Below are 26,257 nucleotides of genomic sequence, written 5' to 3'. Positions count from 1 at the left end.
GCCCTGACCCTTTTTCGTCAGGAACGAGCGCCGTTACGTCGGAAGAGCAGCACGAGCCGGTATTGCAGCGAGTTTATTAGACAGAAACCCCAATATTAATCTGCTCGATATAGATAATAATAACGCGAGAGTTTGCAAGTTGCCTCAAGACTGTAGTTGCAACTGTCAAAGGTGGAGTGGATACGCGCATGACCCAACACACATTACTGTAATACTGTACACGGCCGCCGAGATAATATCCGTATAAAAAACCGAAATAATCCCGAGGTAAGGAACCGAGGAGTGTACCAAAACCGACTGAGATTTGGTGTTTCTGCTGATTTTCCTTCGCTTCGTTTTCTTTTACTCTAACCAACTGTCTCGCAGCCGTCGAAATTACTGCACTAAACATATTTTTGTGCCTCCCTTTAGCTCCAGCCAGCGCAAGGATTTTTTTTTACTCCTCCTTCGTAATAAAGTCGCCATTTTGCTTCACTGCCTATATAAACCATCCCGTATTCTAATATTTTTCCTCAAGGAGTCGGGGACCTACCTATCTTTCCTGGCTATTTCTAACATTTCTGGAGTGTTTAACGAGAAGACGGAGGTTGAAGAAGTGCCTCGTGGTATACATATTAATGCAGGAAAGGAGGGGGGCAAGGCAATTGGAAACTGGGGATAAGGTGAAAGTATCCTGGATTTCTTTTCATGTACAGACGAAATTGTAATTTCTCTTCTCCTGCCCTGCTCTTTTTTTCCTCCACCTCGTCGTCATCTGCAGAGTGGGGGGACAGGACGACGGTGACGACTGTCCTCTTCCTTTCTGGCCCCCCAACCCCAGTCTGACCGGTCCTTGACGCACAGCAGGTGTGATTGCCATGTAACATAACATTGGTGGAAAAACGCCCACTTTAGGTGCCTGTCTCCTGACCCCCTCCTCCCTCACGTGGGTGACCCGGGGCCACCCGGCCCCTGGTGCTGGGTGACTGCCCGACAGTTCAGGTAGGTGTGGCCGAGCAGAGAGGAGAGAAGTGAAGTGGAAACTGTCTTTTTCTTAACCACACAAATAGGAAACTCTGTAACCTTGTTGTAGTTGACACACACAGCATGGCAGTGTGCCACGTGCGGAGCAAAAATACTTATTTCCAGGTTGGTTTGTCAGCAGATTGTGTGTGGAGATGTGAGTGGGTGTCACCAGGTTTTGTTGTGTCTAGCAAAATGTATGTAGTTACTGTAGGGGGCTGTGGTTTACTTGTGGAGCTAATCTTGTATGAAAACACCAGCAGGAATGTTTTTTTTTGTTTTGTTTTTTTTGTTTTGTTTTTTTTGTTTTTTTTTGGGTCATGGTGTTAAAACATCAGAGCAAACCTAAAAAGTGTTATCCTACAGGAATATTATTGGAATGGACAATTTATAACATAGGAAATAAAAATGCATTGTGCACACTATTGTGTCACTATTGAAACCTATTAGTAAATATTACAAGCATTGTATTTCTTTAAATAAAATGAATGCTTTTTCACCAGTGATAATTCAGCAGACAGGCCCAACTTGTCTTCATCTCTATCACAACATCTGTTTATTTGAAGTAGCTAAATGTGCCCTCTCTTCTCACTCTGACACATCACACAGGAAAAGGAAGGAACATGTCAAGGGTTGTTGTGTGCGGTCTTTCTGCAACTTGCATTGTGCAGCGAGCTCACCATGCCTTTTAAAGTCAAATTTATTAATATCCTATATCAAACTGTGTGCATATTATGAGTGTGAAGAATGAGCCTTCATCACTCAATGTAAAGTGAATAGCATGCCGTGTAAACGGACACTGAGTGACCCTTTGTGTGCTGTTGTAATTCATTAGGAGAGTGACATGAATGTGTGCTAAGAGAAAGCATGTTGGATTGTAATCAGTCCCACTTAGCATAAATAGCGATTGTCAGCCTTCATCCATTAGACTGTCCCATGTTGACGAGGAATGAGAGTTCAGCGCTGAGAGCCCAAAACTGACATATAGGTTGCTGGATGATGATGGTGATGAGATTTATAATGGATTGTTGGGCTTTGCTGTGTAATCTATCTAGCATGAGGATTAGCCCTGATTTAAAAAAAAAAAAAAAAAAAAAAAACTTTGTTGCTGACCATTTGACCTGATCAAGAGTGCATCACTGGCTTTCATATTGAAGACAAAAAGGAAAGGAGCTTTGTATCCCCCACCTATCTTTGACTCACCTTTTGTTTAATGGGCAGAGCATGGAGTTAGTGTGTAAGTGAGAGTATTGATTTTGAAATGAAACATGGAAGGTCACACCCTCATTACTACTGCAGATGATGTGTGCGCCTCCACTCAGATAACCTTCAGTCCAATAGCACCGATGGCCGACATGAAGAAGGTGCATTATAGAACAAGGAGACAGCATCATCACAGGCTATTGATGTAGTGGACATTGCTAATAATGTTTTGACAAGCAATGGAACAGGATTAATGAGGGCAGAAAGCATCCCAATGTTGCCTCAAGCTATCTATCTCTCCCGTGTGTTTGTACCCCCTCAACTACCATTACAGGCATGGAGAGCCCAAGTGGCCCTAGGTTTGGGAAGCTGTCCTCATCAGGGCTGCCAAGGGGCCGGACCCCCAAGCATGGACATCCCCAGGAGCCTGTCAGAACTACGCCAGTGTCTGAAAACAACAACAAACATAGTGAGTAATGAGCTGCTACACTTTTGTTGAATGAAAACAGTGTGTGACTTTAGATCTATGCGGTGTTTCTTCACAGATTGTTTTAAATGTGGGAACTGGGAGAGCTTTTGTTTGTGTGACCCAGGTTTGCTCCTGGACTGATTCCAGGCTGGATTCCATGTGCTAATTGCAGCGTGAAGAATATCTATTGTCCCCATTCAACGTGACATACTAACACATATGTGACATTTGCAATTGCGTTTTTTGCACATTTGACAATATTCCATCGGCTCGAGTTTTGTAATTCCAGGCCTGTTCAGAACTTCAGAGTTGTTTCTCAAGGATTTGATCAACATACCATACATAAAACTGTCCCTGCTGCTTTTTTGAATGGGTTATATTTTACTAAGAATCAATGGTTCCCCAGCCTCAATGTAATTCTACCCCTCTCACCACAGAAGGGCCTGGAAACTACAACATTTTTCCTCAGACTGCATTACAGTGAGAAAACCAAACAAACAAGTATTGCCAAGCACTGACATGAGTGAAAACCCAAGCCATCTGGATGGAGATGGAAGATTTTGGAAAGAGAGAGCCGGACTGGGGAATTATGTTTCAATCCAATAACCAGCAGATCATCATGACTTTGTTAATGGAGTCAGGCAGACTTGGAAAACTGGGGCTCCTCTAATATGACCCAGTTGTTTTGGTTACTACAAAATAGCCTCTCATTCCCACACACACAGAGCAACAACACTAGACTAGGTGCTTCAATTTGTTTTCTTAATATTCAGCCCTGTAGGCTGGATTTGCACGCTTGTGTGGGTGCGTGCATGTGTGTGTGTGTTTGCTTGCTGTGGACAGCAATCCAAAGCTTATTTTTTTATGTTCATGATTTTCTGCCTAATCTTATCACGGTTAGCAGTATAGCACAGACTCACAGTATGTTCTCTAACTCCTCATTGTATAGCGGCTGCTGGCTGAAGTGTTGTTTTTGCTCTTAAAGAATTTATTGTAGCAGAAGGCAGTGTATTTGAATGACAGGTTTTCTCTGTAGCCTCTCAGAGTCTTATGTTTTATAGACTTTTTACACTTTATCACTCAATAAACAAGGATTGTTTGTAAATCAATCGGCGTGGTGGGCTCTGCCCTGATTGGTTTGTGACTGAAGGCTAGAATTGAGAGAAATGCACTTGGCTTAGGTTTGTTAATGAATAAGGCTGATGATTGTGTGACTGTGTGTGCGTTAAGTAATGCTATCACAGGTGATGGCTTGGTCCTGGTTTTTAGGGGACTTTTTCTGGTAATTTGACTCTACTGTTTCTGCACATCTGTTTCGTTTTCTCTTTCTACAGTTGATCTGCAATGACTCTCATTAAAGTAAAGCTTCTCAGAATTATGAGTACAGCAATTATATCAGTGTTTTTGATATTACAAGTCTGTGCTAAGGAGTCTGTTTTTGTTAAGTCTGATTTAAAGACAGCTTCCAGCACTATTTGATTGCACAAGATAAGAATCTACATTCCACTATGTTGTAGCTGAAGAATTGTCTTGTTTGGCTGGAAAGTTGCTCTTATCTGGAACATTACCAGGGGTTTCCCTTGCCTTTAGAGAGGCTTAGTTGGTAACATTGCCAGTGGACTGAGTTTTATGTGATTATGGTTTGAAGATTCTCTAAGAACATCCAGGGAACCTTAAGGGGAAACACAAAGCTACTGGAACAACATAGCAGAACCTAATGGTAACAGTAGGAATTCATTTAGACACAAAGCGGAGTATAAGAAATGTATGAGAAATTGTACATTTTCAAAAAGGCACTTGATTACAGTGGAATTTGTATTCCCCAACCACCACACCATAACTGACTTAAGATTTACTCAGATGTAGTCAAGGCTGAAGCAGGAGGGTGTTCGTTGACTGCGATTGGTCATTCTGTAGCTCCTCTAGTGAAACACCAGCTCTGTCTACATCAAAATACTTTTTCCATACAACAAGCCATCTTTTCAAATTTGGCCTCTCGTAGCTTATTACTCATCAGTGACTGGTTTGAGCTTTCAATAGCTAATGATGAGGAGAAATGCTACAGTGCTAATCATAATGAGCCTGGCGCTAGCTGGTCTATCCCAGGGGAGCTGTGAGCTACGGTTTGAGGAAACAAAGGCATTAATATCTAAGGCTCCCTGTGGAGGTTTTTCAATGCTCAGTCTATACCCATTGTGCACAGTGTGCTCTTCAGATAACCAGGTACCACATTATCTGCCCTCTGCCTACTGGTCACTTTTCATTTTTCATTCCGTGTTCGTGGAAAGTTTGGTCTGTTATGCCCTGCTGTATTATCAGTTCTCACGCGGCTTGATAAAAGTCCCTGTCGGAAGCTTTGCATGATGGTAGTAACTATGAAGAAATCCTGTCTGAAATCCCTCTATGCTTCTATACAAGGAAACAAAGAATGAAAGTTGGGTTTGTGTGCTTTCCTAGAGCGTTGTGGTTGAGCTGTCACCTTGCCACACCAGACAACTCACAGGAAAGGATGTGGTCCTTGAGGGTGACATTTTCTCTCTTTGTTTCTCTTTCTTGCTCTCTGATTTTTTTCATATTGACATCTTATTACAACCCTACTTCTGTCATTTTTTAAGTATTTGGACAGAGGTAATGCTATTCTGCCAAATGCTGTAGGCAAGGCCCTGAAATAAGGCCTGTTACTGCAAATGAGGTTTGGTATATAAGGGTTTGAATGCTTAAGGCCATGTGTGAATGTTGAAAGTGTTAGTTTGTTTGGTTTGTTTGTGTTTACATGGCTGTGTGTGTGTGTGTGTGTGTGTGTTTGGCATGTGTGTTCTCAAATGACAGTCCACTACTCTGACTGCAGGACCTTCATTCCAGGCCCACAGACACCATCTGCTGACCCTGCATATTTGCTTCAGCAGCAATCTCTCGCTTTTCCTCTCTATCTATTGCTTTGTCACACTTTCTGTCACTTGTTTGTTGTCCAGTTCTCCACACATAACTGTCATTCCTTTCCATTTTATCCTCCCCCAAACTCTTCATCTTTCTCTTGTCTCACTTATTAGGCAGCATTATCAGCAGCAGTGAATCACTGGGCCTCAACCTCACTATTCCTGCCACAGTCAGTTCCATCCCTGCAACCCTCTTTGCCCTACTCCTACCCATCCTCACTGTCCTCATGTCTAATATTTCCCATATTTTGTTGTTGTCGCCTGCTGATGCTTTGAGTCTTCCAAATTAGTGAAATACCAAAAGATAAAATCGATACAGAGCTATAGATCGGAGAATGTTTGTTTTGGGGTGAAATTGAATTCTGGTGCTTTTCGCAGCCTGATGCGGTGTCTCGTTTTGAGGAGAGCCCTTTGTCATCTTTGTCACACCTTTATTTGGCAGGCTTGAGGATGGCAGATGAGAAGAAGCACAGGGAAATGGGAGAGGAGAGAGATTGAGTTGGTGAGTCACAGTCCATAAGGAGGGCACTGCAAACAGTCTGGAGCAGGCATTGTCTGTCTGGCTCACATATACAGTACTGTATGCACTGTTCCATAGACACATGCCTTTTTTTCATATGTGCATGTTTCAGTGCAACAATTGTAAACTCCACCATCATCGGTGTACATTTATTCATTTTTTTCATTGTCTGTCCTGTCAGTCTTACATTTAGAAGTGTTTTATCTGCTTTGCTGTCAGTTCACCTGTCAGCATATTCCCCCAGGAATTCACTGGCCACATATGTGGCCAGTCATCCGAAGCTGTTGTGATTGGATGTCACTAAACACACTATTGGCCATGGGCCAAATGGGCATCAGGCAACAGATTAGGTTTCCAATAATATAAAGCATGCAGCTGATGTGGAAGGCTGTAAAATCAATGCAGGTCTGAAGAGGCTGTCGAGGTACTGTGAGTCACCAGATTATGTAGCAGGAATCTTAAGCCCAAGCTCTTTTCTTTGATTTGGCTACTTTAAGTGTGATTTAGTGGTGCCAGTAAACTGATAGCCTAACACAGGTCTGTGTGGTGAGTCCTGGTCTATTAGACAAAGTGATTCCCGATGCAGAAGTTAAGACCACTGAGGACAGTGAAAATAGTTTTTTCTTTGGAGATTCACTCATCTTAGACCAGGCACTAAGGATCTGTTATTTAGTAAGAGAATCTCCCAATTCAAGTCTGTTTATCAGTAAATTATAGAATCATACAAACCTAGAAATAAATTAAAGTATGACTGAATTATGTGCTCAACTAATAGAATTATTAAAACCTCTATGTAGAAAATTAAAAATTTCACATCATTGGTGCCCCCAATGGTAGTATCGAAGAATAAGGAAATAAATAAATAAAACTGGTAGCATCGTCACACCTTTGAAATCTGTTGTCTATTATATCTAGCCCTAAAGTTTAATGCACTGTGTCATTATCTATCTCACAGAACCATTAAATATCATAGAAAGTAAAAAATGAAAAGGTGATTCAAGCAGTAGCTCACATCTTATTTTTCGCAATGATCCCAGTGGAATATGGTGTTCATTGGCTGTTTTTGGTTTTTGCTCATGACCCCATAAAATAAAGCCACTTCTACTTGCAACCCCCTGTTGCACCTGTCGAGTGATAAACATTTCTAATGAAGAATGGTTGTCCCCTTTTAATATTACTAATTATCAGGAGAGATATTTTGCAGATTTTTCACAAAAATAGAAATAAATCCGATAACAAATCAGGTGAAACATGTTTGTATGTGTGTGTCAACAAGTGTATGTATGTATGTATGAGCTTAGCTCAGATACAGAGTTACAGAGTGGAACAGAAAGAGAGAGAGAGGGAGGGCAGGAGGAGAGAGAGAAGGGAAAAAACAAAGACAGAGAGTGAGAGCCAAACTCACTGAGAGTCTGGTTTTCATTCAGTTAGTCAGTGTCTGAGTAGCACTGCTCTGGTGCTGCTCCACCTCTCTTCTTCTTCTTACTCACTGTCTGGAATCAGGCCTGACTGGGAGGGAATTATGGGGACGTCTTCAAAGAGAGGTGCGTATATGATGGGAGGGTTCGCACTCTGTCTGGTGTGTGTGTGTGTGTGTGTGTGTGTGTGTGTGTGTGTGTGTGTGTGTGTGTGAGTGTGCGTGCGTGCGTGCATGCGTGAGTGCGCGCGTGTGTGTGTGTCTGTCTGTGTGCCTGTGTGTGTGAGTAAGAGAAAGGAGGAAAGAGAGTTTACAATGAAAAACACGATGTCTTTGTGTGCCTACGTGCCACTAAACAGAATGTGTGACATAGGGGAAAGTTGTGAGGAAGTTAAAGTATAAACCTTAAAGCCAAAAAAAAAAAAAAGTACAAACAGAGACAGTCCAGTGGTTGCTTACACTGTAAACCAGGATAGCTTACACATACAGCAGATAGTTACACTGTCAGTGTGTTTACTCTGCACTGTGTCCAGGTATATCAATTTCTCCATCTATTGTCTGTTGAGATTGAGGAAGTAATGATACTCTGTCTTCTTTCCATGGAGTTGTGTCAGTGGTGAGTGTTGTTTGTATTTGTGTGTGCTGTCTTTCCAAACTACAGTATGTCTAAAACCCTACTGTGCAGACACAGACAAAGGCTCCTGTGTGAGTGTTTGTCAAAGAAAACAAATGACTGTTCTGTGTGCGCCTGTGTGTGTGTATACGTGTGTGTGTGTTTGTGGGTAAAGTGTGCACCCTTGCACTCAGGGGGAGCAGTTGCAGGCGTAGCTAGGAGAACTCAGAGGTTATTTGAGATCATTAGGCAGCTGCCAGCACTCCTGGGCCCTGACTCTTCTCTTCTCTCCTCTCCTCTACTCTCTCCTCTCCTCTCCTCTCCTTTCCTCTCCTCTCCTCTCCTCTCCTCTCCTCTCCTCTCCTCCGTTCTGTCAGGGTTAACCAGTGTGGAGCAACAGTTGCAGACAGCTGGGAGCGAGTCATACTCTGACATTAGTTGAACAGCTGTTTTATCCCCATGGCCTGCGCCTGAGAACCAGGCTATAGATTTGACACAATGGGCCTGCTTTGTTTCATACCAAGACAATGGTTGTGATTGCTGGAACGTCTGAGAGCCGGAGCGTGCTACCCATATTCAAGCAAGCAAAACAAAGTAAAAGATACTGAACACCCTTTATTGTGTTTGCATATCACCCCAGGAAATACAAGTGTGCGGTTGTGTACTTCGTCTTACAGTGAGTTTGCACCTGCACATGGCTCGTGTGTGTACATGCTTATTTGCATTGTAGCCTACTGTATGAGGACCTAATTGTTCTGCTTGCTGGAAAGAGGCCTCTGATAGTGGTAACTAAGACAAGTGGATCTTATTCCCATAGCAACAAGAACATATCTTTCCCAAGAGCAGAATTCATTAATTATGCCTTTCTTTTACAAGACCTTTATTTTCTAAGACAGGAATTAGAATGCATGCTCAATTTCCTCCTCAGCACAAGGGCTGCAGCGCCGACTGCATCACCTCTCCAGCTGCTACCCAGACAGCTAATAGAGAAATTCTGTGTCGCCAGGAGAATATTAATACACTCATATCCATGCACACAAATCACACTCACACACACTGGTAATGGTTTTGTGTACTTATTTGTGTGTATCAGTGTGTGCTTTGATGCGTGTTTTTACACCTTGTGTCATGAACTATTCCCAAACACAGCCAGCAACACTCTGTTACTTCTCATTCAATCTTATTCAGCCTTGCCTTATTTTCTTTCTACCTTATTACTGTGAGTCTGAAGTAAAAGATTACATATAATCCGTCAGGCTGTGTTTGTGTCTGTGCTTGTGAGTGAGAAACAAAAAGAAGACAAATGAGGGAAAAAGGGAAAGTTGATAGTGTGTAATAAAACACAGAGGGAAATGAGAACGGGAGGTCGAGGTAGGTTCGTCCTGGAGTGTTTCTTATACACATTAACGTCACTGACATAGAGAGATGTTTTTTGGGTCGTGGGCAATTCTTTTGCCAGCATGAGCTGTTTTTGTGTGAGCAGCAATGGCAGGAAGTGAGTTCATTTATTTGATGAGAAATCCTCCAACCATTTTTATAATCCTGGTAGGCACACAGAGTGCTCTGATCCACTTTGGGACCCGCCACAAATGGGCTGCAGTAGGCATGTGTGCATCCTGTCGCTGCTCGTCAGTGAGTTTGTAGGAGAAGAAAGCGGTTGGCAGACACAGTGTCGTGTTCCTCAGCATGGGGAAGTGAGAGAGATTCAAAAGAGAGTCTGTGCGAGACCACTGCTGTATTCCACTTCACAACAAAGGTCTATCATCTCTACTTCAGGTAGTTTCCCTTTGACATTTCCTAGATCTGATATGACTGAATAGCATCTGTGTCTCTTGCTTGCCTTGTTTCTGCTGCCGCTATCCGGCCTTTCCAGATCAATGCAGCTGAGTTGAGAGCGCATGTAAAGATATATCACTCTGAAGAACAGAGTACAGCCTCAGCTCCTACCTGCAGCACTGTCATTCAGTATTCTGCTTGGTCAGAGGAAGAAGTCATACGCCTCTGCAATTCTCTCCTCTCTCCCTCAGCATCCTCTCCTCCCTTTGTCACCCCCCCTCCTCTTTCCCACATGCACACACTCATCCCCAGCTCTCTCCATCTTCCCTCCCTCTCTCAAGTAGCAGTGCATAGAGGAAATACAGTGCTGGGCTGATAGTGCAGAGGTTTAATTGTAGCAGAGAAGAGCGCGGTAATGAGCCAGTGCACTGCCTGTCCTCTGAAGTTCACATGGAGAAAGATCAGGGAGGGGAGAAGGGTGTGGGGTGGGAGACAGGGAAGTAAAGTGAGAAAGCTAGACATGGGATGAGAAAAGAGGAAAGCAGCAGTGTGAGAGATGGAGGTAGGGAGTAATAGAGAGCAGAGGGAGAGCTGAGGCAGTCGGTCTGCTGTGTGCTGTGTCAGAGGTTCACACAGGCACTATCGATTTATAGCTGATCTATTTGGCTCAACAGAAGGCCTTTACCCACTCTGCCCCCTCTCTCTCTCTCTCTCTCTCTCTCTCTCTCTCACATACTCCTTAACACACATGCTCTCTCTTCCTCTGTTTGCCCATTCAAACCCACCACCATAGCTCTATTTGTTTTTATCATATGTGTTCATGTAGTTTGAATATATTACCATAATCAGACATTTTGGAGGTTTGACAAGGTATTGTACTGAAGTTGGGTAGTTGCGCAGCTCCATGAAATATCAAGGGATATCGAAAAGTGCTAAGATCCAGATAGATCTAGAACATAGCAGGTTCAAATGCAGCTAATCTTTGAGGATCTCATGCTACCGTATGTAATTGATATTTCTGTTCTATGAACATGAAGCACTGGCAGTATTCTGAGTTAGCATTTTGAACTCAGAAATGGTTTTCTCTCTCCTTTTGCCAGGTCCGGTTTGTGATGAACCAGCAGAGGGCAAGAGGAAAGGTCGTCCTAAAGCAGAAGTGCAGGAACTGAGAAGCATCCCTGTGAGTACCTCTCTCTGAATGGAGCGGGTGTTTGAAGTGGCCTTCATTTTTCTTGCATAGAGTAGGCGGCTCCCCATGAATATGCACAATATACAGCACAGTATAGCGATAACCCTTGCATGTATTCAACTCTCTCTTCCTCACCCCCGAGCAGGGCCATATGATAGTACAATGGAAGGAAGAGTTTAAGCGCCGCTCCAGGGTTAAGTGTCCGTGTTCAGGCTGCTGGTTAGAGTTTCCCAGCATCTATGGCGTCAAGTACCACTATCAACGCTGCCAGGGGGTGAGTCACTAACCTCTGCTCTTTCCTGCTATGCGGCTATTTCTACCTTATGCTTCAGAGTAGATTTTAACAGTGGATCAGAGTAAAGTACTGAAGAAAACCCTCAAGTAAAGGAGCATAATAGTCAGTGATAACTGAGTGGGGAGATTAGTTTAACCTTCTAGATAATGTATTTTGCTCACTCTCCAAATATTTAGTAATTATTGACCGTACGTGAGCGATTAGTTAGGCTGTTGAACGAACCTCTGATGAGTCAACTGAGGGTTTCCAGTAACAGCTACCAACTGCCATCTGATTTTGCATAGGGAGGAAGCTCAGTCTAAATCCCCTCTCCTCATGTCTCTGTTTGTATCAGGCCACCGTAGCCGAAAAGCTGAGTCATGGCTGTCCCTACTGTGAGGCAGTGTTTGCCACAAAGGTGCGCCTGCAGAAGCACAAGCTGTGGAACCACCCTGACAGGGTTACTATGGAGCCCAAGGATGAGCAGCATAAACTTCAAAAGACCCCTGTCAAGTCCAACACCAAGAAAAGGTGACTGGATTTAGAGCTCAAATTCCCACCCACCCACATAATGGTGTTAGTAACGTCATAATGCTGACTGCCCAAAACTGTCCTCCCTCGGTCTGCGAATTCAGGCCCATGGAGAACAGTCCCCCCTCTCCTGTGTTCTTCAAAGTGAAAAAGACCCACGAGGTGTCCACGCCCTCTCAGAACGGGGAGCTGGCCCACCAGAAGAGTGAGAGGAAACAGCACAGCCACAGCCAGCCTTCACAGCAGATTCACCAGTCCCAGCTGGTCCTTCCTCAGTCCCAGCAGTCGCAGTCCCAGAGCACGTCGTCTGACGCGGGGGGCAGTGAAAGTGAGGGGGGAAGTCTTCCCCCTTCTTTCCCTGACGAAGACCCAGAGCGAATGAGGCACAGTAAGATTACAGCATATCTTTTGTAATGGACTTCATATTCTCATTATACTTTGCACTGTATGTGTTTGATCATTCCTCGCTCTGTTTTTCTCTTGAGCCAGGACGGAAGCAGAAAACGCCTAAGAAATTCACTGGAGAGCAGCCGTCTATATCTGGAACATTTGGACTGAAAGGTACATAGCAAAATTTCTCTCACTTCAACCTTTTGTTGACAGTTAACCATGTTTTCTTATTGCCCATAATAATCAAACAGCTTTGTGCTGTAATCGCATGTGGGTGTAATATTAATAAATGAATAAAAGACATTGTGAAGAAGAGATTGTGCTTTGCTGTCTGATGCATCTTTGATTACTGACAATACGGCAGGCCTCAGGAACCCTGTGATTATTTACTGAATAGTTGAAAACAAATGTACCACTGCTGGAAGATAGGGATGGGGAATGTGGGTTAGGGGCTTGTTCTAAATAACTTTACTCATCATGTGATTTGCTACGTGAGCGTTCTCAACTTCTACTGATCAATGGTATTGGTCAGTGCTGTTGTAGAGGTATTTCACATGTGGATAAATGAATCAGCGACTCACACAGCAAGCAGACATCACATACACACAGCTTTCTCTCTCTCACTCTGTCTGTCTCATTCATATGTTGAAAATGTTCACTGACTCATTCTATGCACAGTGTTGTAAACTACTTATCAGCTCTTATCAAACAAACCATCCCCAGTTTGCAGGGCTCACTGCTCTCTCTTGTTCTCCTTCAGTCTGCTTGTGACTATTCTGGTACAACTCATAAACAACCTTCTTTTCTCATTTTTCTACCTCTTTCTCTCTTTTGAACCCACTCACACTGAGTTTTTTTTTTCTTTTTTATATTCAGTATCATCTTTCCCTTTTTTAATATTCTCTTGTTCAGCATTGTCCTCCATCTGCCCCTCTCTGCTTGTATATCTCACTTTACCTTGAATACTCTCCATTATTAATTACTACCATGACTGTGTGTGCGTGTGTGTGTATGTGTGTGCGTGCGTGTGCGTGCCTGTGTGTGTGTGTGTGTGTGTGTGTGTGTGTGTGTGTGTGTGTGTGTGTGTTGCAGGTATGACTAAGGTGGAGGAGAAGCTGAAAGCAGGCCGGGTGAAGAGACCAGAGGGGAGTGGGTTCAGTGAGGAGCCTCAGAGAAGAAATGCTTCGAGTCAGTCCTCCAGGAAAGACCCAGCCACAACAAGCTCTGGTGAACACCTACGTCAGCTTTATAAGTGAATCAATTTGTGCATAGAAATTTAGAGTTTTAGGGCTTGTTATCATTCAATTATCATATTTCCAGTGATACCAGGGCAATCATAATACCTGAGTTTTTTTTTTCTTCACAAATACCCTGTACAGTCATTAGAAGACCAGCTTTTCAAATCCATCATTGATGTCATGCCACCTTCCAAGAACTTTCATTAGTCCTCAATAACATACATGATAAACATATGGCAATACAGGGCAACAACTAATGATTATTTTTTATCAATTAATGCCCCAATTAATTAATCATTATCCCTTCATTTTACTTAATCAATAAACCAATCGTTTTGTAAATAAAATGTCACAAAATATTTATAAAATGCCGCTCACAATTTCCTTTAAAACAGGAAAAAGGATGGTTAATTGCAATGATATAAAACAGAAAACCCACAAATCTTCACATTTCAGACCAGTTGGAATCAATGAATGTTTGACATTTTTGCTCAGTAAACCTCTTAAGATGTTAATGGGTCTTCAAAATTGTTGTTAAACTATTTTCTTACAATCAAGTAATGAATTAATTGAGTAATTGTTACAACACTGCTGATAGTGACATCTGTCAATAGAATAATTTAACAAGTGAATCTGATGAAGCATTTAGTACCAACTGACTGTTCCAGTACTTGGCACTATGGGAATAATTTGGTCACTAACCAAAAAGTATTGCGTTTGTTGCCAAGGAACAAAATCTGATGTCTGTGCTGAGGTTTGATTTTTGAATTATCAGTTCAAACTGACACATAAAACCTGATGTACCTGTTTGATGTACTGATTAAATTTTTACGCTTCAAGTGCTGACAACCTAACTGCTACACAGAGACCTGATCGGCTTGTCTTAAGTACACAAAGAGAAATGTTATGCTAATAAGGACATAATACCAGTAACGCTTGATTGGCTAACTGACAGAATAATGTCTTTGTGTTTCTAAGGTGCTGTTCCTGACATCCAATGGCAACGAGCAATCTCAGAGCGAGGTGAAGTGGTGTGTCCCACCTGCTCCATTGTCACCAGGAAAACAATCCACGGCCTCAAGAAACACATGGAGATTTGCCAGAAGGTCAGTGGCCGACACAGCCGTCCATAAGACTTGAATGGGGTGGGAGCGCTGTCACAACATCTGGTATAGTTTTCTGTGAAATAAAAAAAAAAAAAATTCCTATCAGGCTAGTTAATATCATTCCAAGACAAATGCTTCAGTATAAGTTTGATTTCACTGCATTTGCCTGCTGCAAATTTATTATACCATCATGTAAATCCGGTGGAAAGAAGTCTTAAATCTTTCCTGTTCCTGTTTAAGTCTGGATTTTGCGTAACATGACGCTATGCAATACATAGGAAGGGTACTGCGATCTACAGGAGCCCAATCGATAGCAAAAACAAAACAAAACAAAAAATACATACATACATATTCACAAAACTTTTTCATACTAAATTTTGAAACTTTTGTGTGAGTATGGAGTAAAGCTCTCCCAACCCAGAGCTGTAATCTCCACATTGGATTATAACTTTGACTGCAACGTTATTAGATACCTCTCCCTGAGGACCCCATTGTGCAGAGTCTGGGGAGCCTTTACTGCAGCGATTGATTGGAAGGCTGTAGAAATAACATAGGGCTCAGTACAGTAATCTCAACCATGTAATATCCCTTACTCATCTGCTCTGATATGAAAGCTAATATCAGTTGAAATGGATCAAGGGAAGGGCACTTTATACTTCTGTTTGCATTGTAATCAATTAGGGTCAATAATAGTAATAAACGAAGTAGGGGTAAAGCACAGAAAAAGTTAATACAACTACATTATATTAAGCTTTTCCTGAGGACAAGCCAGCTTGAGTGGCGCAGTAGCCTCTAGGCCCTCAGAGAGAACTGTTCCTACAGTCATTTTAATGGTTCTGTGACCCAGTGGCCCATGTGCCATTAAAGTGACAGCTTGCTGTTAAGCAACGACAGAATCACCACATTACCACTGGGTCACTCACCATCAAAACACCTCCGTCTCCAAATCGATACTGAGGCGAGGAGAGAAGTCTACGAAAAGGAACACTGTCTGTTAAATTGCCTTTTTCTGGCTCCCAAAGTTTCTCGATATGTCCATTGTCCTTTATTTTGACCAGAATTGTGCACTAATAACGAACTCTATTAGGCTGTAGATGAAATCTTGCTATATTGATAGATCCAATAAAGACCAAAGCCAGCAAGGGTGGTCTACTTGTTAGTTTCCTTTCTTACGAATGTTATTTGATCCTCTGTTTGGTCTTCAACCCTTGCAGCTCCAGGATGCCCTGAAGTGCCAGCAGTGCCACAAACAGTTCAGGTCCAAGGCCGGCCTCAACTACCACACCATGGCTGAACACAGCACCAAGGTACACCCACAGATTCTGTAATTCCTAAAGCCTGCTTCAAAATGTCAAATAATAAACTTTAAAAGCAGGCTGACTTTGCAACTTCTTTTTGAAGGATCTTTGCCCCTAAATCCATCACTCAGTAGTCAGTATCCAGATGGGGATATAAATGTTTCACCACTGGCACACTGACCTACTGAAAAGGGTGGTTAGTTATTAGACACCACACCAAAGCATTACACCTATTCAGGGGGGTGTTCAGACTCGCAGTGGTGACTCTATGTATGGAAATCCACCATATGTTAATGCTAGTGTCAGTTTTCACTGGGCCCATTTAGGGGTGTCATGCGTGTAGATGTTCCCATGTCCCATACTGTCCCATATAGATAGGCCTCCAGAGTCAAAAAACCCCATCTGATTCCCATGAACTATACTATATTGTATCTGTTGCATATTCATTGTCAGCTGCTGTGCCCCTCACTCGTAAACTATGATACATTTGAACTGGTGACTGGTATTCTTGTGCTTGAAGTGCTCACATTTCTTTCTGCAGCTGTCTTAACTCCGACAGCAGAGAGCTTCATTAAGATATTATCATGACACTCCTGCATTAGAGCAATGGTACTTCTATGAAGTTTGCTGAATAATTCAACACTGCCTGTTTGAAAAAGTATCATGAAAGATTAATGAATGTACGTGCAGGAAACCTTGTGGCATACTGCACGTGTGTTTGTGTGTTGTGAGCATGCTTTCCAGTAGTATATGATATATGTCCATGCGCATGTATACACTGTGAGTGTGAGTGCTTTTGTGTGTGTAATGTTTGCCAGTTTTATAGTGATGATAGATGACTGTGCCATCTGTGTCATCCAAGCTAAACTGTTTGATTCCGCCATTTGTCTTCTCCATTTGTCTGGACCTGCGGTGCTCTGACCTCATGAGCAGCATGCCAGTGCAGCGGAGGAACAGACAGCACTATGTGTGTGTTCAAACTAAAATGATCAGTCTTCCTCAGGAAACTACTAAACCTTTGCAACATGTTCACACCAATTCTGTGTTCGTATGATGGCGCCTGTGACTGTGCTCTAGACTCAAGGCTTTTATTATTTGTATGTTTGACTAGTGTCGTACTCTCATTTCTTTTCTTCCCAAGAAAACTTTAAAAAGCAGTAAATTCAAACTCAAAAGACAAGAGAGAGAATCACTGAATCTTAGACATACCTTTAGCCCCAATCACATTTAGGTAGAATTTACTTTACATTAAGAAGTGTGTTTCCATACTGTTATGTCTGTATATCTAAAAGTTAACAGTATCAGTCATATTATTTATTGTAGTCTATTTGGCTCCAATATAAAGTATATATTGTCAACACAGTTTTATTCATGTTTGCTAAGAAGACAGTTGTTTTGTGTCTTTGAGTGGACGAAATGTTTAGATATGTGCTATGTTTACTTTCTGAAGATATATTTACAGAGGTGTTGTTTCTGTAAATACACTGAGGTATTGTATTTTCCAGTGTTCAAATCACTTAGTACAATATTTTTACATAGGCATAGAAGTGTGTCCTTATATGGGAACTGCAAAAAAGGCTTTTACTGATTCAGTCTGCGGTGCTGTGAAGTTTGACTTGATTTTTATATGATTTGATTTGGCGTTTGCACTGACCCTGGGTCCAGTGTGTTGTCTGCGGAGTCACATGGGCTAGCCCCAGTGCAGTGTGGGAAAACACAGCATGCTGACAGAAGGACGGGGGTCACCCACTGAGTTTGACCTTGATGTAGCTGTTGCAACTGTGATACTGCCGCCTATTGTCTCACTCTCGTGCTTGCTCTCTTACTCACTCTGTCTATGATGAAGGCATTAAGAATACATGCTGATGTTGTTCCGTGGTTTCTTCCCCTGTCTGTGTAAATCAAAGGCTGAGCTTGTGTCTGTTCTCTTGCCTGCAGGCTTGAGCACGATTTACTTGAATTAGTGAAGTACTCTGGCAGTATCTCAGATCCTCCTTACCTTTATAGAAAGCAGGGGTTGCAAGTTAAGTCATCCCACTTCTTCCTCTGTATGTTAACACATGAGAAAACACATGAAGTTCACTCCACTGGGATTCCCAAGTCCAGACTCTCTCCAGTCCCCTGCACTTCTCTTATTTCTTCTCCCTGGCAGCCCCACCATCTGTTGTTCTGGTCTTGGCTGGGGTTTGGCACCAGCCAACACTCGAGTGAAAACATGAGTTTGACAGTTGTCATAAACATGCCTTGAGTAACAGCCTCACCATGAAACGATTTAATGATCCTGGCACAGTGTGAACACCCAAGATGGAAAACACATTTTCATCACAATTTTTTTAAGTTAGGAAGAAGGGGGGAGGTATTGTGGTGGGACACACTTATGCAATGTTGTGTTTGTTCCCCCCACAGCCCTCGGGGAGCGAAGGCCAGACGGGTGACGAGCATGAGGAGAGAGAAAGGCTGCGCCGAGTTCTCAAACAGATGGGACGAATCAAGTGTCCTAGTGAGGTATGCATTCCTTTATTACTGTCCCTTTCTCTTCTCTCTCTCAATCTTTACCGCTCTCGCTCTCCTGTGTCCCTCAATTCCATATGTCCAACTTTTCTTTCATATCACATTTTCCTCTCTCCTCAAATGCCAGTTTCGATTTTGTTTCTCCCTTTTCCTCAGGCTCCTCTTTTTCTGTCTGCCTCCTTTTACCTCTCTCCCTCCTTTTTCCTTTATGCCTTGTTCTTGACATGTTGCCCAAAACCACATCAACACTCTGCTTCCCATTACTCACACTAGAGTGCAAAAGGCAGAGAGGAAGAGAAGGAGCTGTGAAAAATAGACTCTTTTCAGTGACATGTCTTCACACAGAAAAATGAGCAGTTTCCTCCTGTTTTCTCTGTCTTTTTAAGAAGAACCAGAAGATATTAACCAAGTGCACAAATGTAGTACCATTTAACCTACACTTTGCTTCATTTGCCCAGTTTCCTTCTTAATGTTTGTTTTAATTCTGTCCCATTTCTGTCACTGGCCCCACACAATCACATAAACATTATGTGTGCAAACACACACATATACATACACATACACACACACACACACACACACACACACATGCACACACACACACACACACACACACTTGTACAGGGCTGCTCAGCCCACTTTTCCAGTCTGATGGGCTACCAGTATCACCAGAAGCGTTGTGGAGGAGAGTTTTCTGACGATGAGAAGCCTGTGTTTCTGTGCCAGCACTGTGGAAAAACCTACCGCTCCAAGGCTGGCAGAGACTACCATGTGCGTACCGAACACTCCCCGACCATCACCACCACCGTGTCAGCCACCACTAACAACAACAACAACAAGGACAATATAACTGACACCAACAACAACACTGGCAAAGAGAGGGTAAGAAAACATTAAGTTTAAGGAAATAGTAGTTAATAAGCATATTTGACTATATTTATATTTGAGTAAGTAAGTTTCTCCACATTTTCCACTCAAAGAGGTGTCCTACTGCTCCTCCAGGTGGTCTCTGAGGAGTTTCCATCAGGAGGGAAGAAGGAGCAAAGTCAGCCTGAGAAGACGGACTGGCAGGAGAAAGCACCATCCGGCCAGCCTAAGGAGAAGGAAAGGGAAGCCAGGGAGAGAGACAGGGAAAAAGGAAAGGAGAGGGAGCGAGACAATGGAAAAGCAGTGCAGAATGAGAGCCAGGGGGAGGACTTTGAACGGACCCCCAGCGGCAGGGTGAGGCGCCGGTCAGCTCAGGTAGCAGTGTTCCACCTGCAGGAGATAGCAGAGGATGAGCTGGCCAAGGACTGGGGCACCAAGCGTCGCATCAAGGATGACCTGGTGCCTGACAGCAAGAGGGTGAGGACAGAAAATGGATGCATTATGCACTCATAATCTGCATTTTCTAGCAGAAATGAAGACCTGGATAGAATAGACAGAAACAGATGAACACACACAGGCACTGGAACAGACAGCTCCATCAAAAAAAATATCAACATACACTCATACAGAAGAACAAAAAGGATTACACAATGAGATGCATCAAAGCCAGGCTCCACAAAAACACCAGGTGCAAGTGGTAATAGGTGAAACCAGCAGATAAACATGTCCCGTTGTTTTACATGTAAAATGGTGAAACTACCAGGAATAATAATATAGATGTTCTCTTTTGTATAGTTAAACTACACCCGTCCCGGCCTCCCCAATTTCAGCCCAGAGCTACTAGAGACCTGGAAGAACCAAGTCAAGGAGAAGGGCTTCATCTGCTGCACCAATGAAGTAAGAACTTTAACTGATTTAATGTGTCGCCATGTACAGAAAAATACCTTCCATATTTGAATTAAACAAAACATTGAATCAGAGATTTGTCTTGATATTGTGCACTTGCTTTATAACACTAAAGCTACTGATTTCACAGGAATATGGATCGGATGAGTTTGTTCACTCCCAAATTATTTCTGTTTTGTCTTAGAACTGTGAAGCTGTTTATTCCAGTGTGTCAGGACTAAAAGCCCACCTCGCCAACTGCAGCCAGGTACAAACACCCACCTGCGCAAAAGACACCAGCCTGATTGCATTTGTCTCTGGGGACACTAAAATAAAAATAAGAAAACACACACACTGAATTTGGTATGATTAACTTTGGAGGTAGAATGAAAATAAAATACTATAAAAAAATGATGATTGAAAACATAATAGATGTTAAGCATCAACACAGGATAGCAATGCAATATACAAGGTGTGAGAAAATGGTTGTCTACACAGATGCTTATATTAATTTTCAACTTCTGGTGTTGATTGATACCTCATATTGATGCCTAACAGGTAACATGCTGTGCTGTTAATGATAATGACTGCAGAATCACCAACCGGAATAACGTGTGTGTGTGTGTGTGTGTGTGTGTGTGTGTGTGTGTGTGTGTGCGTGCTTGTGTGTGTGTGCGCGTGTGTATGTTGCAGGGTGGTGGAGAACTGGGGAAGTACACCTGTCTGATCTGTCAGAAGGAGTTTAGTTCAGAGAGTGGTGTCAAGTACCACATCAGCAAGACACATTCACAGGTGGGTCAGTCTCAACCTTAAAACCAACTTTTGAGATATTTAGTATCACGCATTTTAGCGTTTCCATTCCTGTTAATAAGATGTTGTATTTATCTTCGGGAAACAAGATGCCTATGTTGTTCAAAAAGTCATTAATTTCTTGAAGCAAATGTCCGCAGGTCTTGTTGGAATACTAATCCTTTTTAATAATAATAATAATAATAATAATACATTTTATTTGGCAGCGCCTTTCACAGCACTCAAGGACACTTTACAGAAGATTAAAACACGTACAGAATGTGTAACAAATAACTTGGTTGTTCAATATACTGATTTTGCTCCCATAAAATAACTCTTTCCCTCTATATAGTAGTATGTTTTCAAGTCTTTTGGGACTTCAGGGCATAGTACTGTATTCTGACGTGTTGGTTTGCCCTTCTAATTATAGTTGGAGGGTTGTATACATGGTCCTGATCCTTCTTCACAGCTTGCCATAATCACTAAAAGTGTTTTTTTGTTGCCTTAGAACTGGTTTCGTGCAGCAGCCACTCAAGTGGTCTCCAGTAGCAAGAGTAAAGCACCGGAGAACAATGGGATCAAAGCTGAGGTGAGAAACGGTGCCACCACTGGTAAGAAGAGGGGCCGCAAGCCCAAAGAGCGCCCCCCTGTGGTCGCGCCTTTTCATACAAAAACTGAAGCACCTGCCACTACTCAAAATTCAACCCCTGCCGTGACTCCTTCCTTGGGCCCAACACAATCTCCGACCCTGATCCCCGACCCAACGGACAGTGCTCATTCAGGCCAAAACAGACAGCCCATCCCCTCTGCCGCCAGACGAAACAAACCCAAGAGGCTGTCATTGTCAGAGTAGCTCTGCTTTTGTTGACCCAGGAGCCTGAGAGGATGCTTACTGTAAATGTTATGCCAGGAAGCTAAAAGACCTTTCTAACTCCACAAGGACTTGGCACTGAGAAGAAAGTTAAATCAGCCATTAAGAAGTAAAACACAATCTTGATTTTGAAACCCCAGAGTTAATGTGGCTATTGTTATAAACAGTACTCATGTAACAGTAGTGTTTTATTTCTCCATTCCACTTTTGTCTCCTTTTTAAGGCACACATTTCAGTTTCTGTACTCACAGCAGGGGTGTCGGTGTAATCGAAGATAAAATCCTGACTTCTACATGGATAGCATTTTCTAAACAGAGGTAGTATTCCAAACAAATGTAGAGTAATTCTCTCTACGAGATTCATGTTGTGTTTGAGAGATTTTAAAAAGGATATTCTATTAGCATGGTGAAGTCATTTAATGATAGCTAGTGTTTTCACATTTTTTCACAGATATACTGTACTGTACAATATCTATATCTATATATCTATATACTCAAAGCAATGATGCCATCTCTCATTTTCAAGCCTGACACGTCCAATTGGATCATGAGCAATCAGAATTTTTGCAGTGTGCTGTAGTGCAATGTCGTTTTGAACTTGATTTTTTTAAACTTTCTTTCTGGTTTTATTTTTATTGTTTGTGTTTTTTTTAATTACTTTTCATGTTTTACGTAAGCAAATGTCATATAAGCTAAAATGTTGGTCAGTTGTTAATCATGTTCCACCCTGTTTTTCCTACAGCTATGTGGGTGTCACATCAGTGACATTTATTTTTATTTTATCTGTATCACATGACGATGAACGGTATCTGCTTTGACAACCAGAATTACGTGTCAAAAGGTTATTTCAACAGTTCTTTTACACTGAAGTTAATAAGCAGAATACCGCCACAAGTGATTGTTTGAGATTTTCATCCGAAAGGTATGAGTTAGTTACGATAATATCTAATATGGCATTGTTTAATTGATTTTAAACAAAAAGAAACTTGAAGTATTCTGTCTAAAATAAGACTGGCAAAGCTAAATGTTGGACAGAAGGATAATTTTGTGTGAAGCTTGTTGCACCATTGCAGCACAATCAAATGATGTGACACCGTGTTAAAGAAGGCCATATATTTGGCTACTGCTTTAGCTTGAACTGAAGAACTGATGAGAGAAAAAAAATACTATGTTTTATAGAGAGGTTGAGGAAACAAAAAAAAAAAATCTTTTATTAAACAGAAAAATTGCAAATGAAGATTCACATATAATAATGTATATGAATTAATTCCTGGACGCTCAAAGTTATTGCCTTGCACTTTAACCCTTAACCCTTCTCGCTCCCCTCTTGTATTTTTGCACTCCAGGAGTATTCAACTTAGCCTAGCGGCTGTCAGGCACAGGAGCGGGAATATTTTACTCTGATGAAAAATTAAACTAGAGAAAAACTAAATTTGTCTATACATGGGTATAATGAGCAGCGTGGTTAACTCTTTCTATATAGTATCTGAAATCCAACATGACCATGTAATTATGACTCACCATGCAAAGCCATAACTGGTCTTGTTGAATAAAGGCTGCTCTACCACTTAACGCTAGTTTAGCTTCAGATTTAAACAAAGAAATTCAATATTATTAAATAACTTTTCAAATCTAAAATGTGTGCAATCAGAGAATATTTTCATTTAAACATGTTTAAAGTAGATACTTGAATCCACAGTTATATTAACAATTTGAGCAAATGAAAACTCCAAATATTTGATTTATATTTACAGTCTATGTCCATAAAAATAATGACTTGCTTACTTAAGAAAAAAAAGACAGATCCTAAATCTATTTTATATTCTCTTGTGTGTATTATGTAGGTAGCAATCTGATAGCTTTGGGTAAAGTTGTGATGTGAGGATATTCTGGTGAGATAATAAGGGTGCTTTACTTGCCACTCTACCTTAAGGACCTGATACAACTCAGTTAAGTCCATCAATCCATCCTGACATTTTCTCCTTACTGGCAAGTCCTCTAAATTTGCACCAACAAATGTCAATGTCATCATTTAAATCAAGCACTGATGTCAGCTGAACATTTTCAAGAAACATTGGATTTGAAATTTATCTGTGTCCCAGGTGGTGTCATCCCTACGCCATGACCTTTTATATTGTTAAGCAAAGATTTGAGCTGAATTCCTCCATAATTAATCAACTGATGGAGCTTATTCAGGTGGGGATGAATATGCATGTGTCTGTCTCTGTTAGTGGGATGGACCTTTATCTTCTATCCAGGTTGGACTGACGGAGAGGATAAGTAAGACGAGCACTGATCGGTCCTCGGACCTTTCCAATATGAGTTGTCCAGACCTTGTGTGTGTGGTGTTTGTGTGTCTGTGAGAGAGAGTGTGTGTGTGTGTGTGTGTGTGTGTGTGTGTGTGTGTGAGAGAGAGAGTGTATTAAACAGTTAGCACCTTTGTAATGACTGGATGTCAGAAATGGTAACACTTTTTGTTGAGTGTTATGCTGTGGCACAGAATCAGTTCATCAGCTGCTTGTTACTCGTTTCATTAATAACGTCACATTGACTGTGTTTACCTGACAAGCTTTGGTGTTGCAATATGATAGTTTAGCACTGCTTTTAACAGTGGGTATTTTATATTTTATCACACCCTTTACTATCTGTCTTCCTACGATGTGGAAAACACATATCTATCCCGCAGTGTGAGCTAACTGCAACATGTTTAGAGAGTACAGCAATACACCATATTTAGCTGGTTTTGTTGGCTTGCTGATATTTTGATATTGATGTGTCTTTTCAAAAATGTATGGCTTTTTTCACTCCCCTACTTTTATTTGTTTGCTTTGAAAATGCTTTTTACATATTATGAAATTCAAAAAAAAAAACAAAAAAAAAAGGTTGAAAAAATTTGTAGACCACAAAGAACATTGTAGGCCTATGTGTCGGCATACACTGTTATTTTATTCATTTTGATGATGCACATAAATTGAGCTTTTTCAGTACACAATGACAAACACATTGAGAGAGTCCTTTATTATTATCTATTCAATATGGGACAACAAGGCATATGTATGTGTGTTTGTTTCTGTATTTAGTGCACTTACTATACCATGACATAGGCTTGAAATAGGAGTGTTGTTGGAGCTTTCTAGTTACCTGGACTGTGTGTGGTGTGACTTTTGTACCTGGGGAAACAGCAGGCTCAAGCGTCTTCCCTTTGTCAACAATGTTATTTCCAAAACCAAGATTAATCCTTAGAAATCCCCTTAGACAGCCTGAGAATTTTACCCTTTTATTTGGACAACAGTGGTTCATTTTGTATGCTACCTACTTCAAAAGCAGGAAATGGTTTCCACCTCTGTTGTCGGGGCCATTGTGATGAAACTGTCAAGAGTTTTAAGAGATGGTGTTGTAGCTCATAACTGGTTAAGATTTATAAGTAACAGGTCAAATGAGACTAATGATGTATTAAAGATTTCCATATCTGAAATAAAGCTGTATAGTACCTAATGTAGGAGGCATCAACACCTCCTTTGAGTCTGAACTGTTACAATTTTTCTCCCAAACTTGTTGTATTACCTGTGCATTAGTATCCCTCAACTAATTAATAAAAGTTTGTTGACTAAACTTGTGTCAGGTGTCTCAATTTTTAAGAAAGTTCTTTCTATAGTTCATATATGTAGCTTACATTGGATGTCATTGCTAGAATTGAACAGACTAAGATTAATAATGGCTGTGATCCTGTTTTGTGCATGCAGGTTCACTGACACAGTAGGGTGCTTTCAAAAATAATGCCATGAAAAGTTTTTGTTTAAAATTAACTAGTTTGGTGTGACCATCTTTTGCTTTTAAAACAGCACCTCCTAGGTACATTTGTGTACTGTCCACACATACACACAAGGTACTGGGACAGGTAGGTTGTTCCCAGCATCTAGGAGAACTTGCCACAGTTCTGTGGATTTAGGCTGTCTCAGTGTCTTCTGTCTCTCTGGCCTCTGGGGCCCATGCCTTCTGTTGCAGAACCTACCTATATGAATAAACTTTACATACTTGCTTACTATCATGCGCCTCCTATATAGCATAACATAATAGTTAAGAATCTTTTGCTCAGTACTGTAAATGGAAATGGGTCACATTGATTAGCTACACCCACAGTATATGGCTACACCTTTGATTTTCATGCTAAGATTTCAAAATGAGTGCTGTGGGAAAATGTTCATTAATAAAATGGGTCCTTCCCAGTGTTAAGAGTGTGTGAGATATTTCACATTTTATTAAAGGTTTTTATCATTGTAACGTAGGATTTATTACAATTCAGACACAAAATTACAATTTGAAACATAGCCAGGTTAATATGTTTATGTTTTAATGCCCTCGTTTAGTTGTAA

General features: G+C 41.5%; 1 protein-coding gene across 5 annotated transcripts; it reads left to right on the top strand.

Annotated features, from left to right (window-relative positions):
- Nucleotides 1-206: 206 nt before the first annotated feature.
- znf512b (zinc finger protein 512B) lies at nt 207-25,477 on the top strand. 5 transcript variants are annotated; one of them, XM_022739167.1, is made up of 19 exons: nt 207-267; nt 761-981; nt 2,540-2,674; nt 11,037-11,116; nt 11,271-11,399; nt 11,755-11,930; nt 12,035-12,318; nt 12,420-12,491; nt 13,413-13,547; nt 14,537-14,664; nt 15,879-15,971; nt 18,369-18,467; nt 19,098-19,355; nt 19,476-19,817; nt 20,136-20,237; nt 20,431-20,493; nt 20,919-21,017; nt 21,523-21,603; nt 22,109-25,477. In XM_022739167.1, exons 3-19 carry the CDS (start codon nt 2,542-2,544, stop codon nt 22,151-22,153), a joined length of 2,319 nt encoding a protein of 772 aa, XP_022594888.1. In that variant the 5' UTR covers nt 207-267; nt 761-981; nt 2,540-2,541; the 3' UTR covers nt 22,154-25,477. The 5 variants fall into 5 exon arrangements, with proteins under 5 accessions (XP_022594888.1, XP_022594886.1, XP_022594884.1 ...); XM_022739165.1 differs by having other exon boundaries at nt 19,200-19,355; nt 21,523-25,477; XM_022739163.1 differs by having other exon boundaries at nt 21,523-25,477.
- The last annotated feature ends 780 nt before the right edge of the window (nt 25,478-26,257 follow it).

The sequence above is a fragment of the Seriola dumerili genome, unplaced genomic scaffold (genome assembly GCF_002260705.1).
Source record: "Seriola dumerili isolate Sdu_G_001 unplaced genomic scaffold, Sdu_1.0 BDQW01000043.1, whole genome shotgun sequence".
NCBI classification, from domain to species: Eukaryota; Metazoa; Chordata; class Actinopteri; order Carangiformes; family Carangidae; genus Seriola; species Seriola dumerili.
The sequence above is the reverse complement of the archived record's forward strand: the minus strand, read 5'-3'. Positions and strand labels throughout refer to the sequence as shown.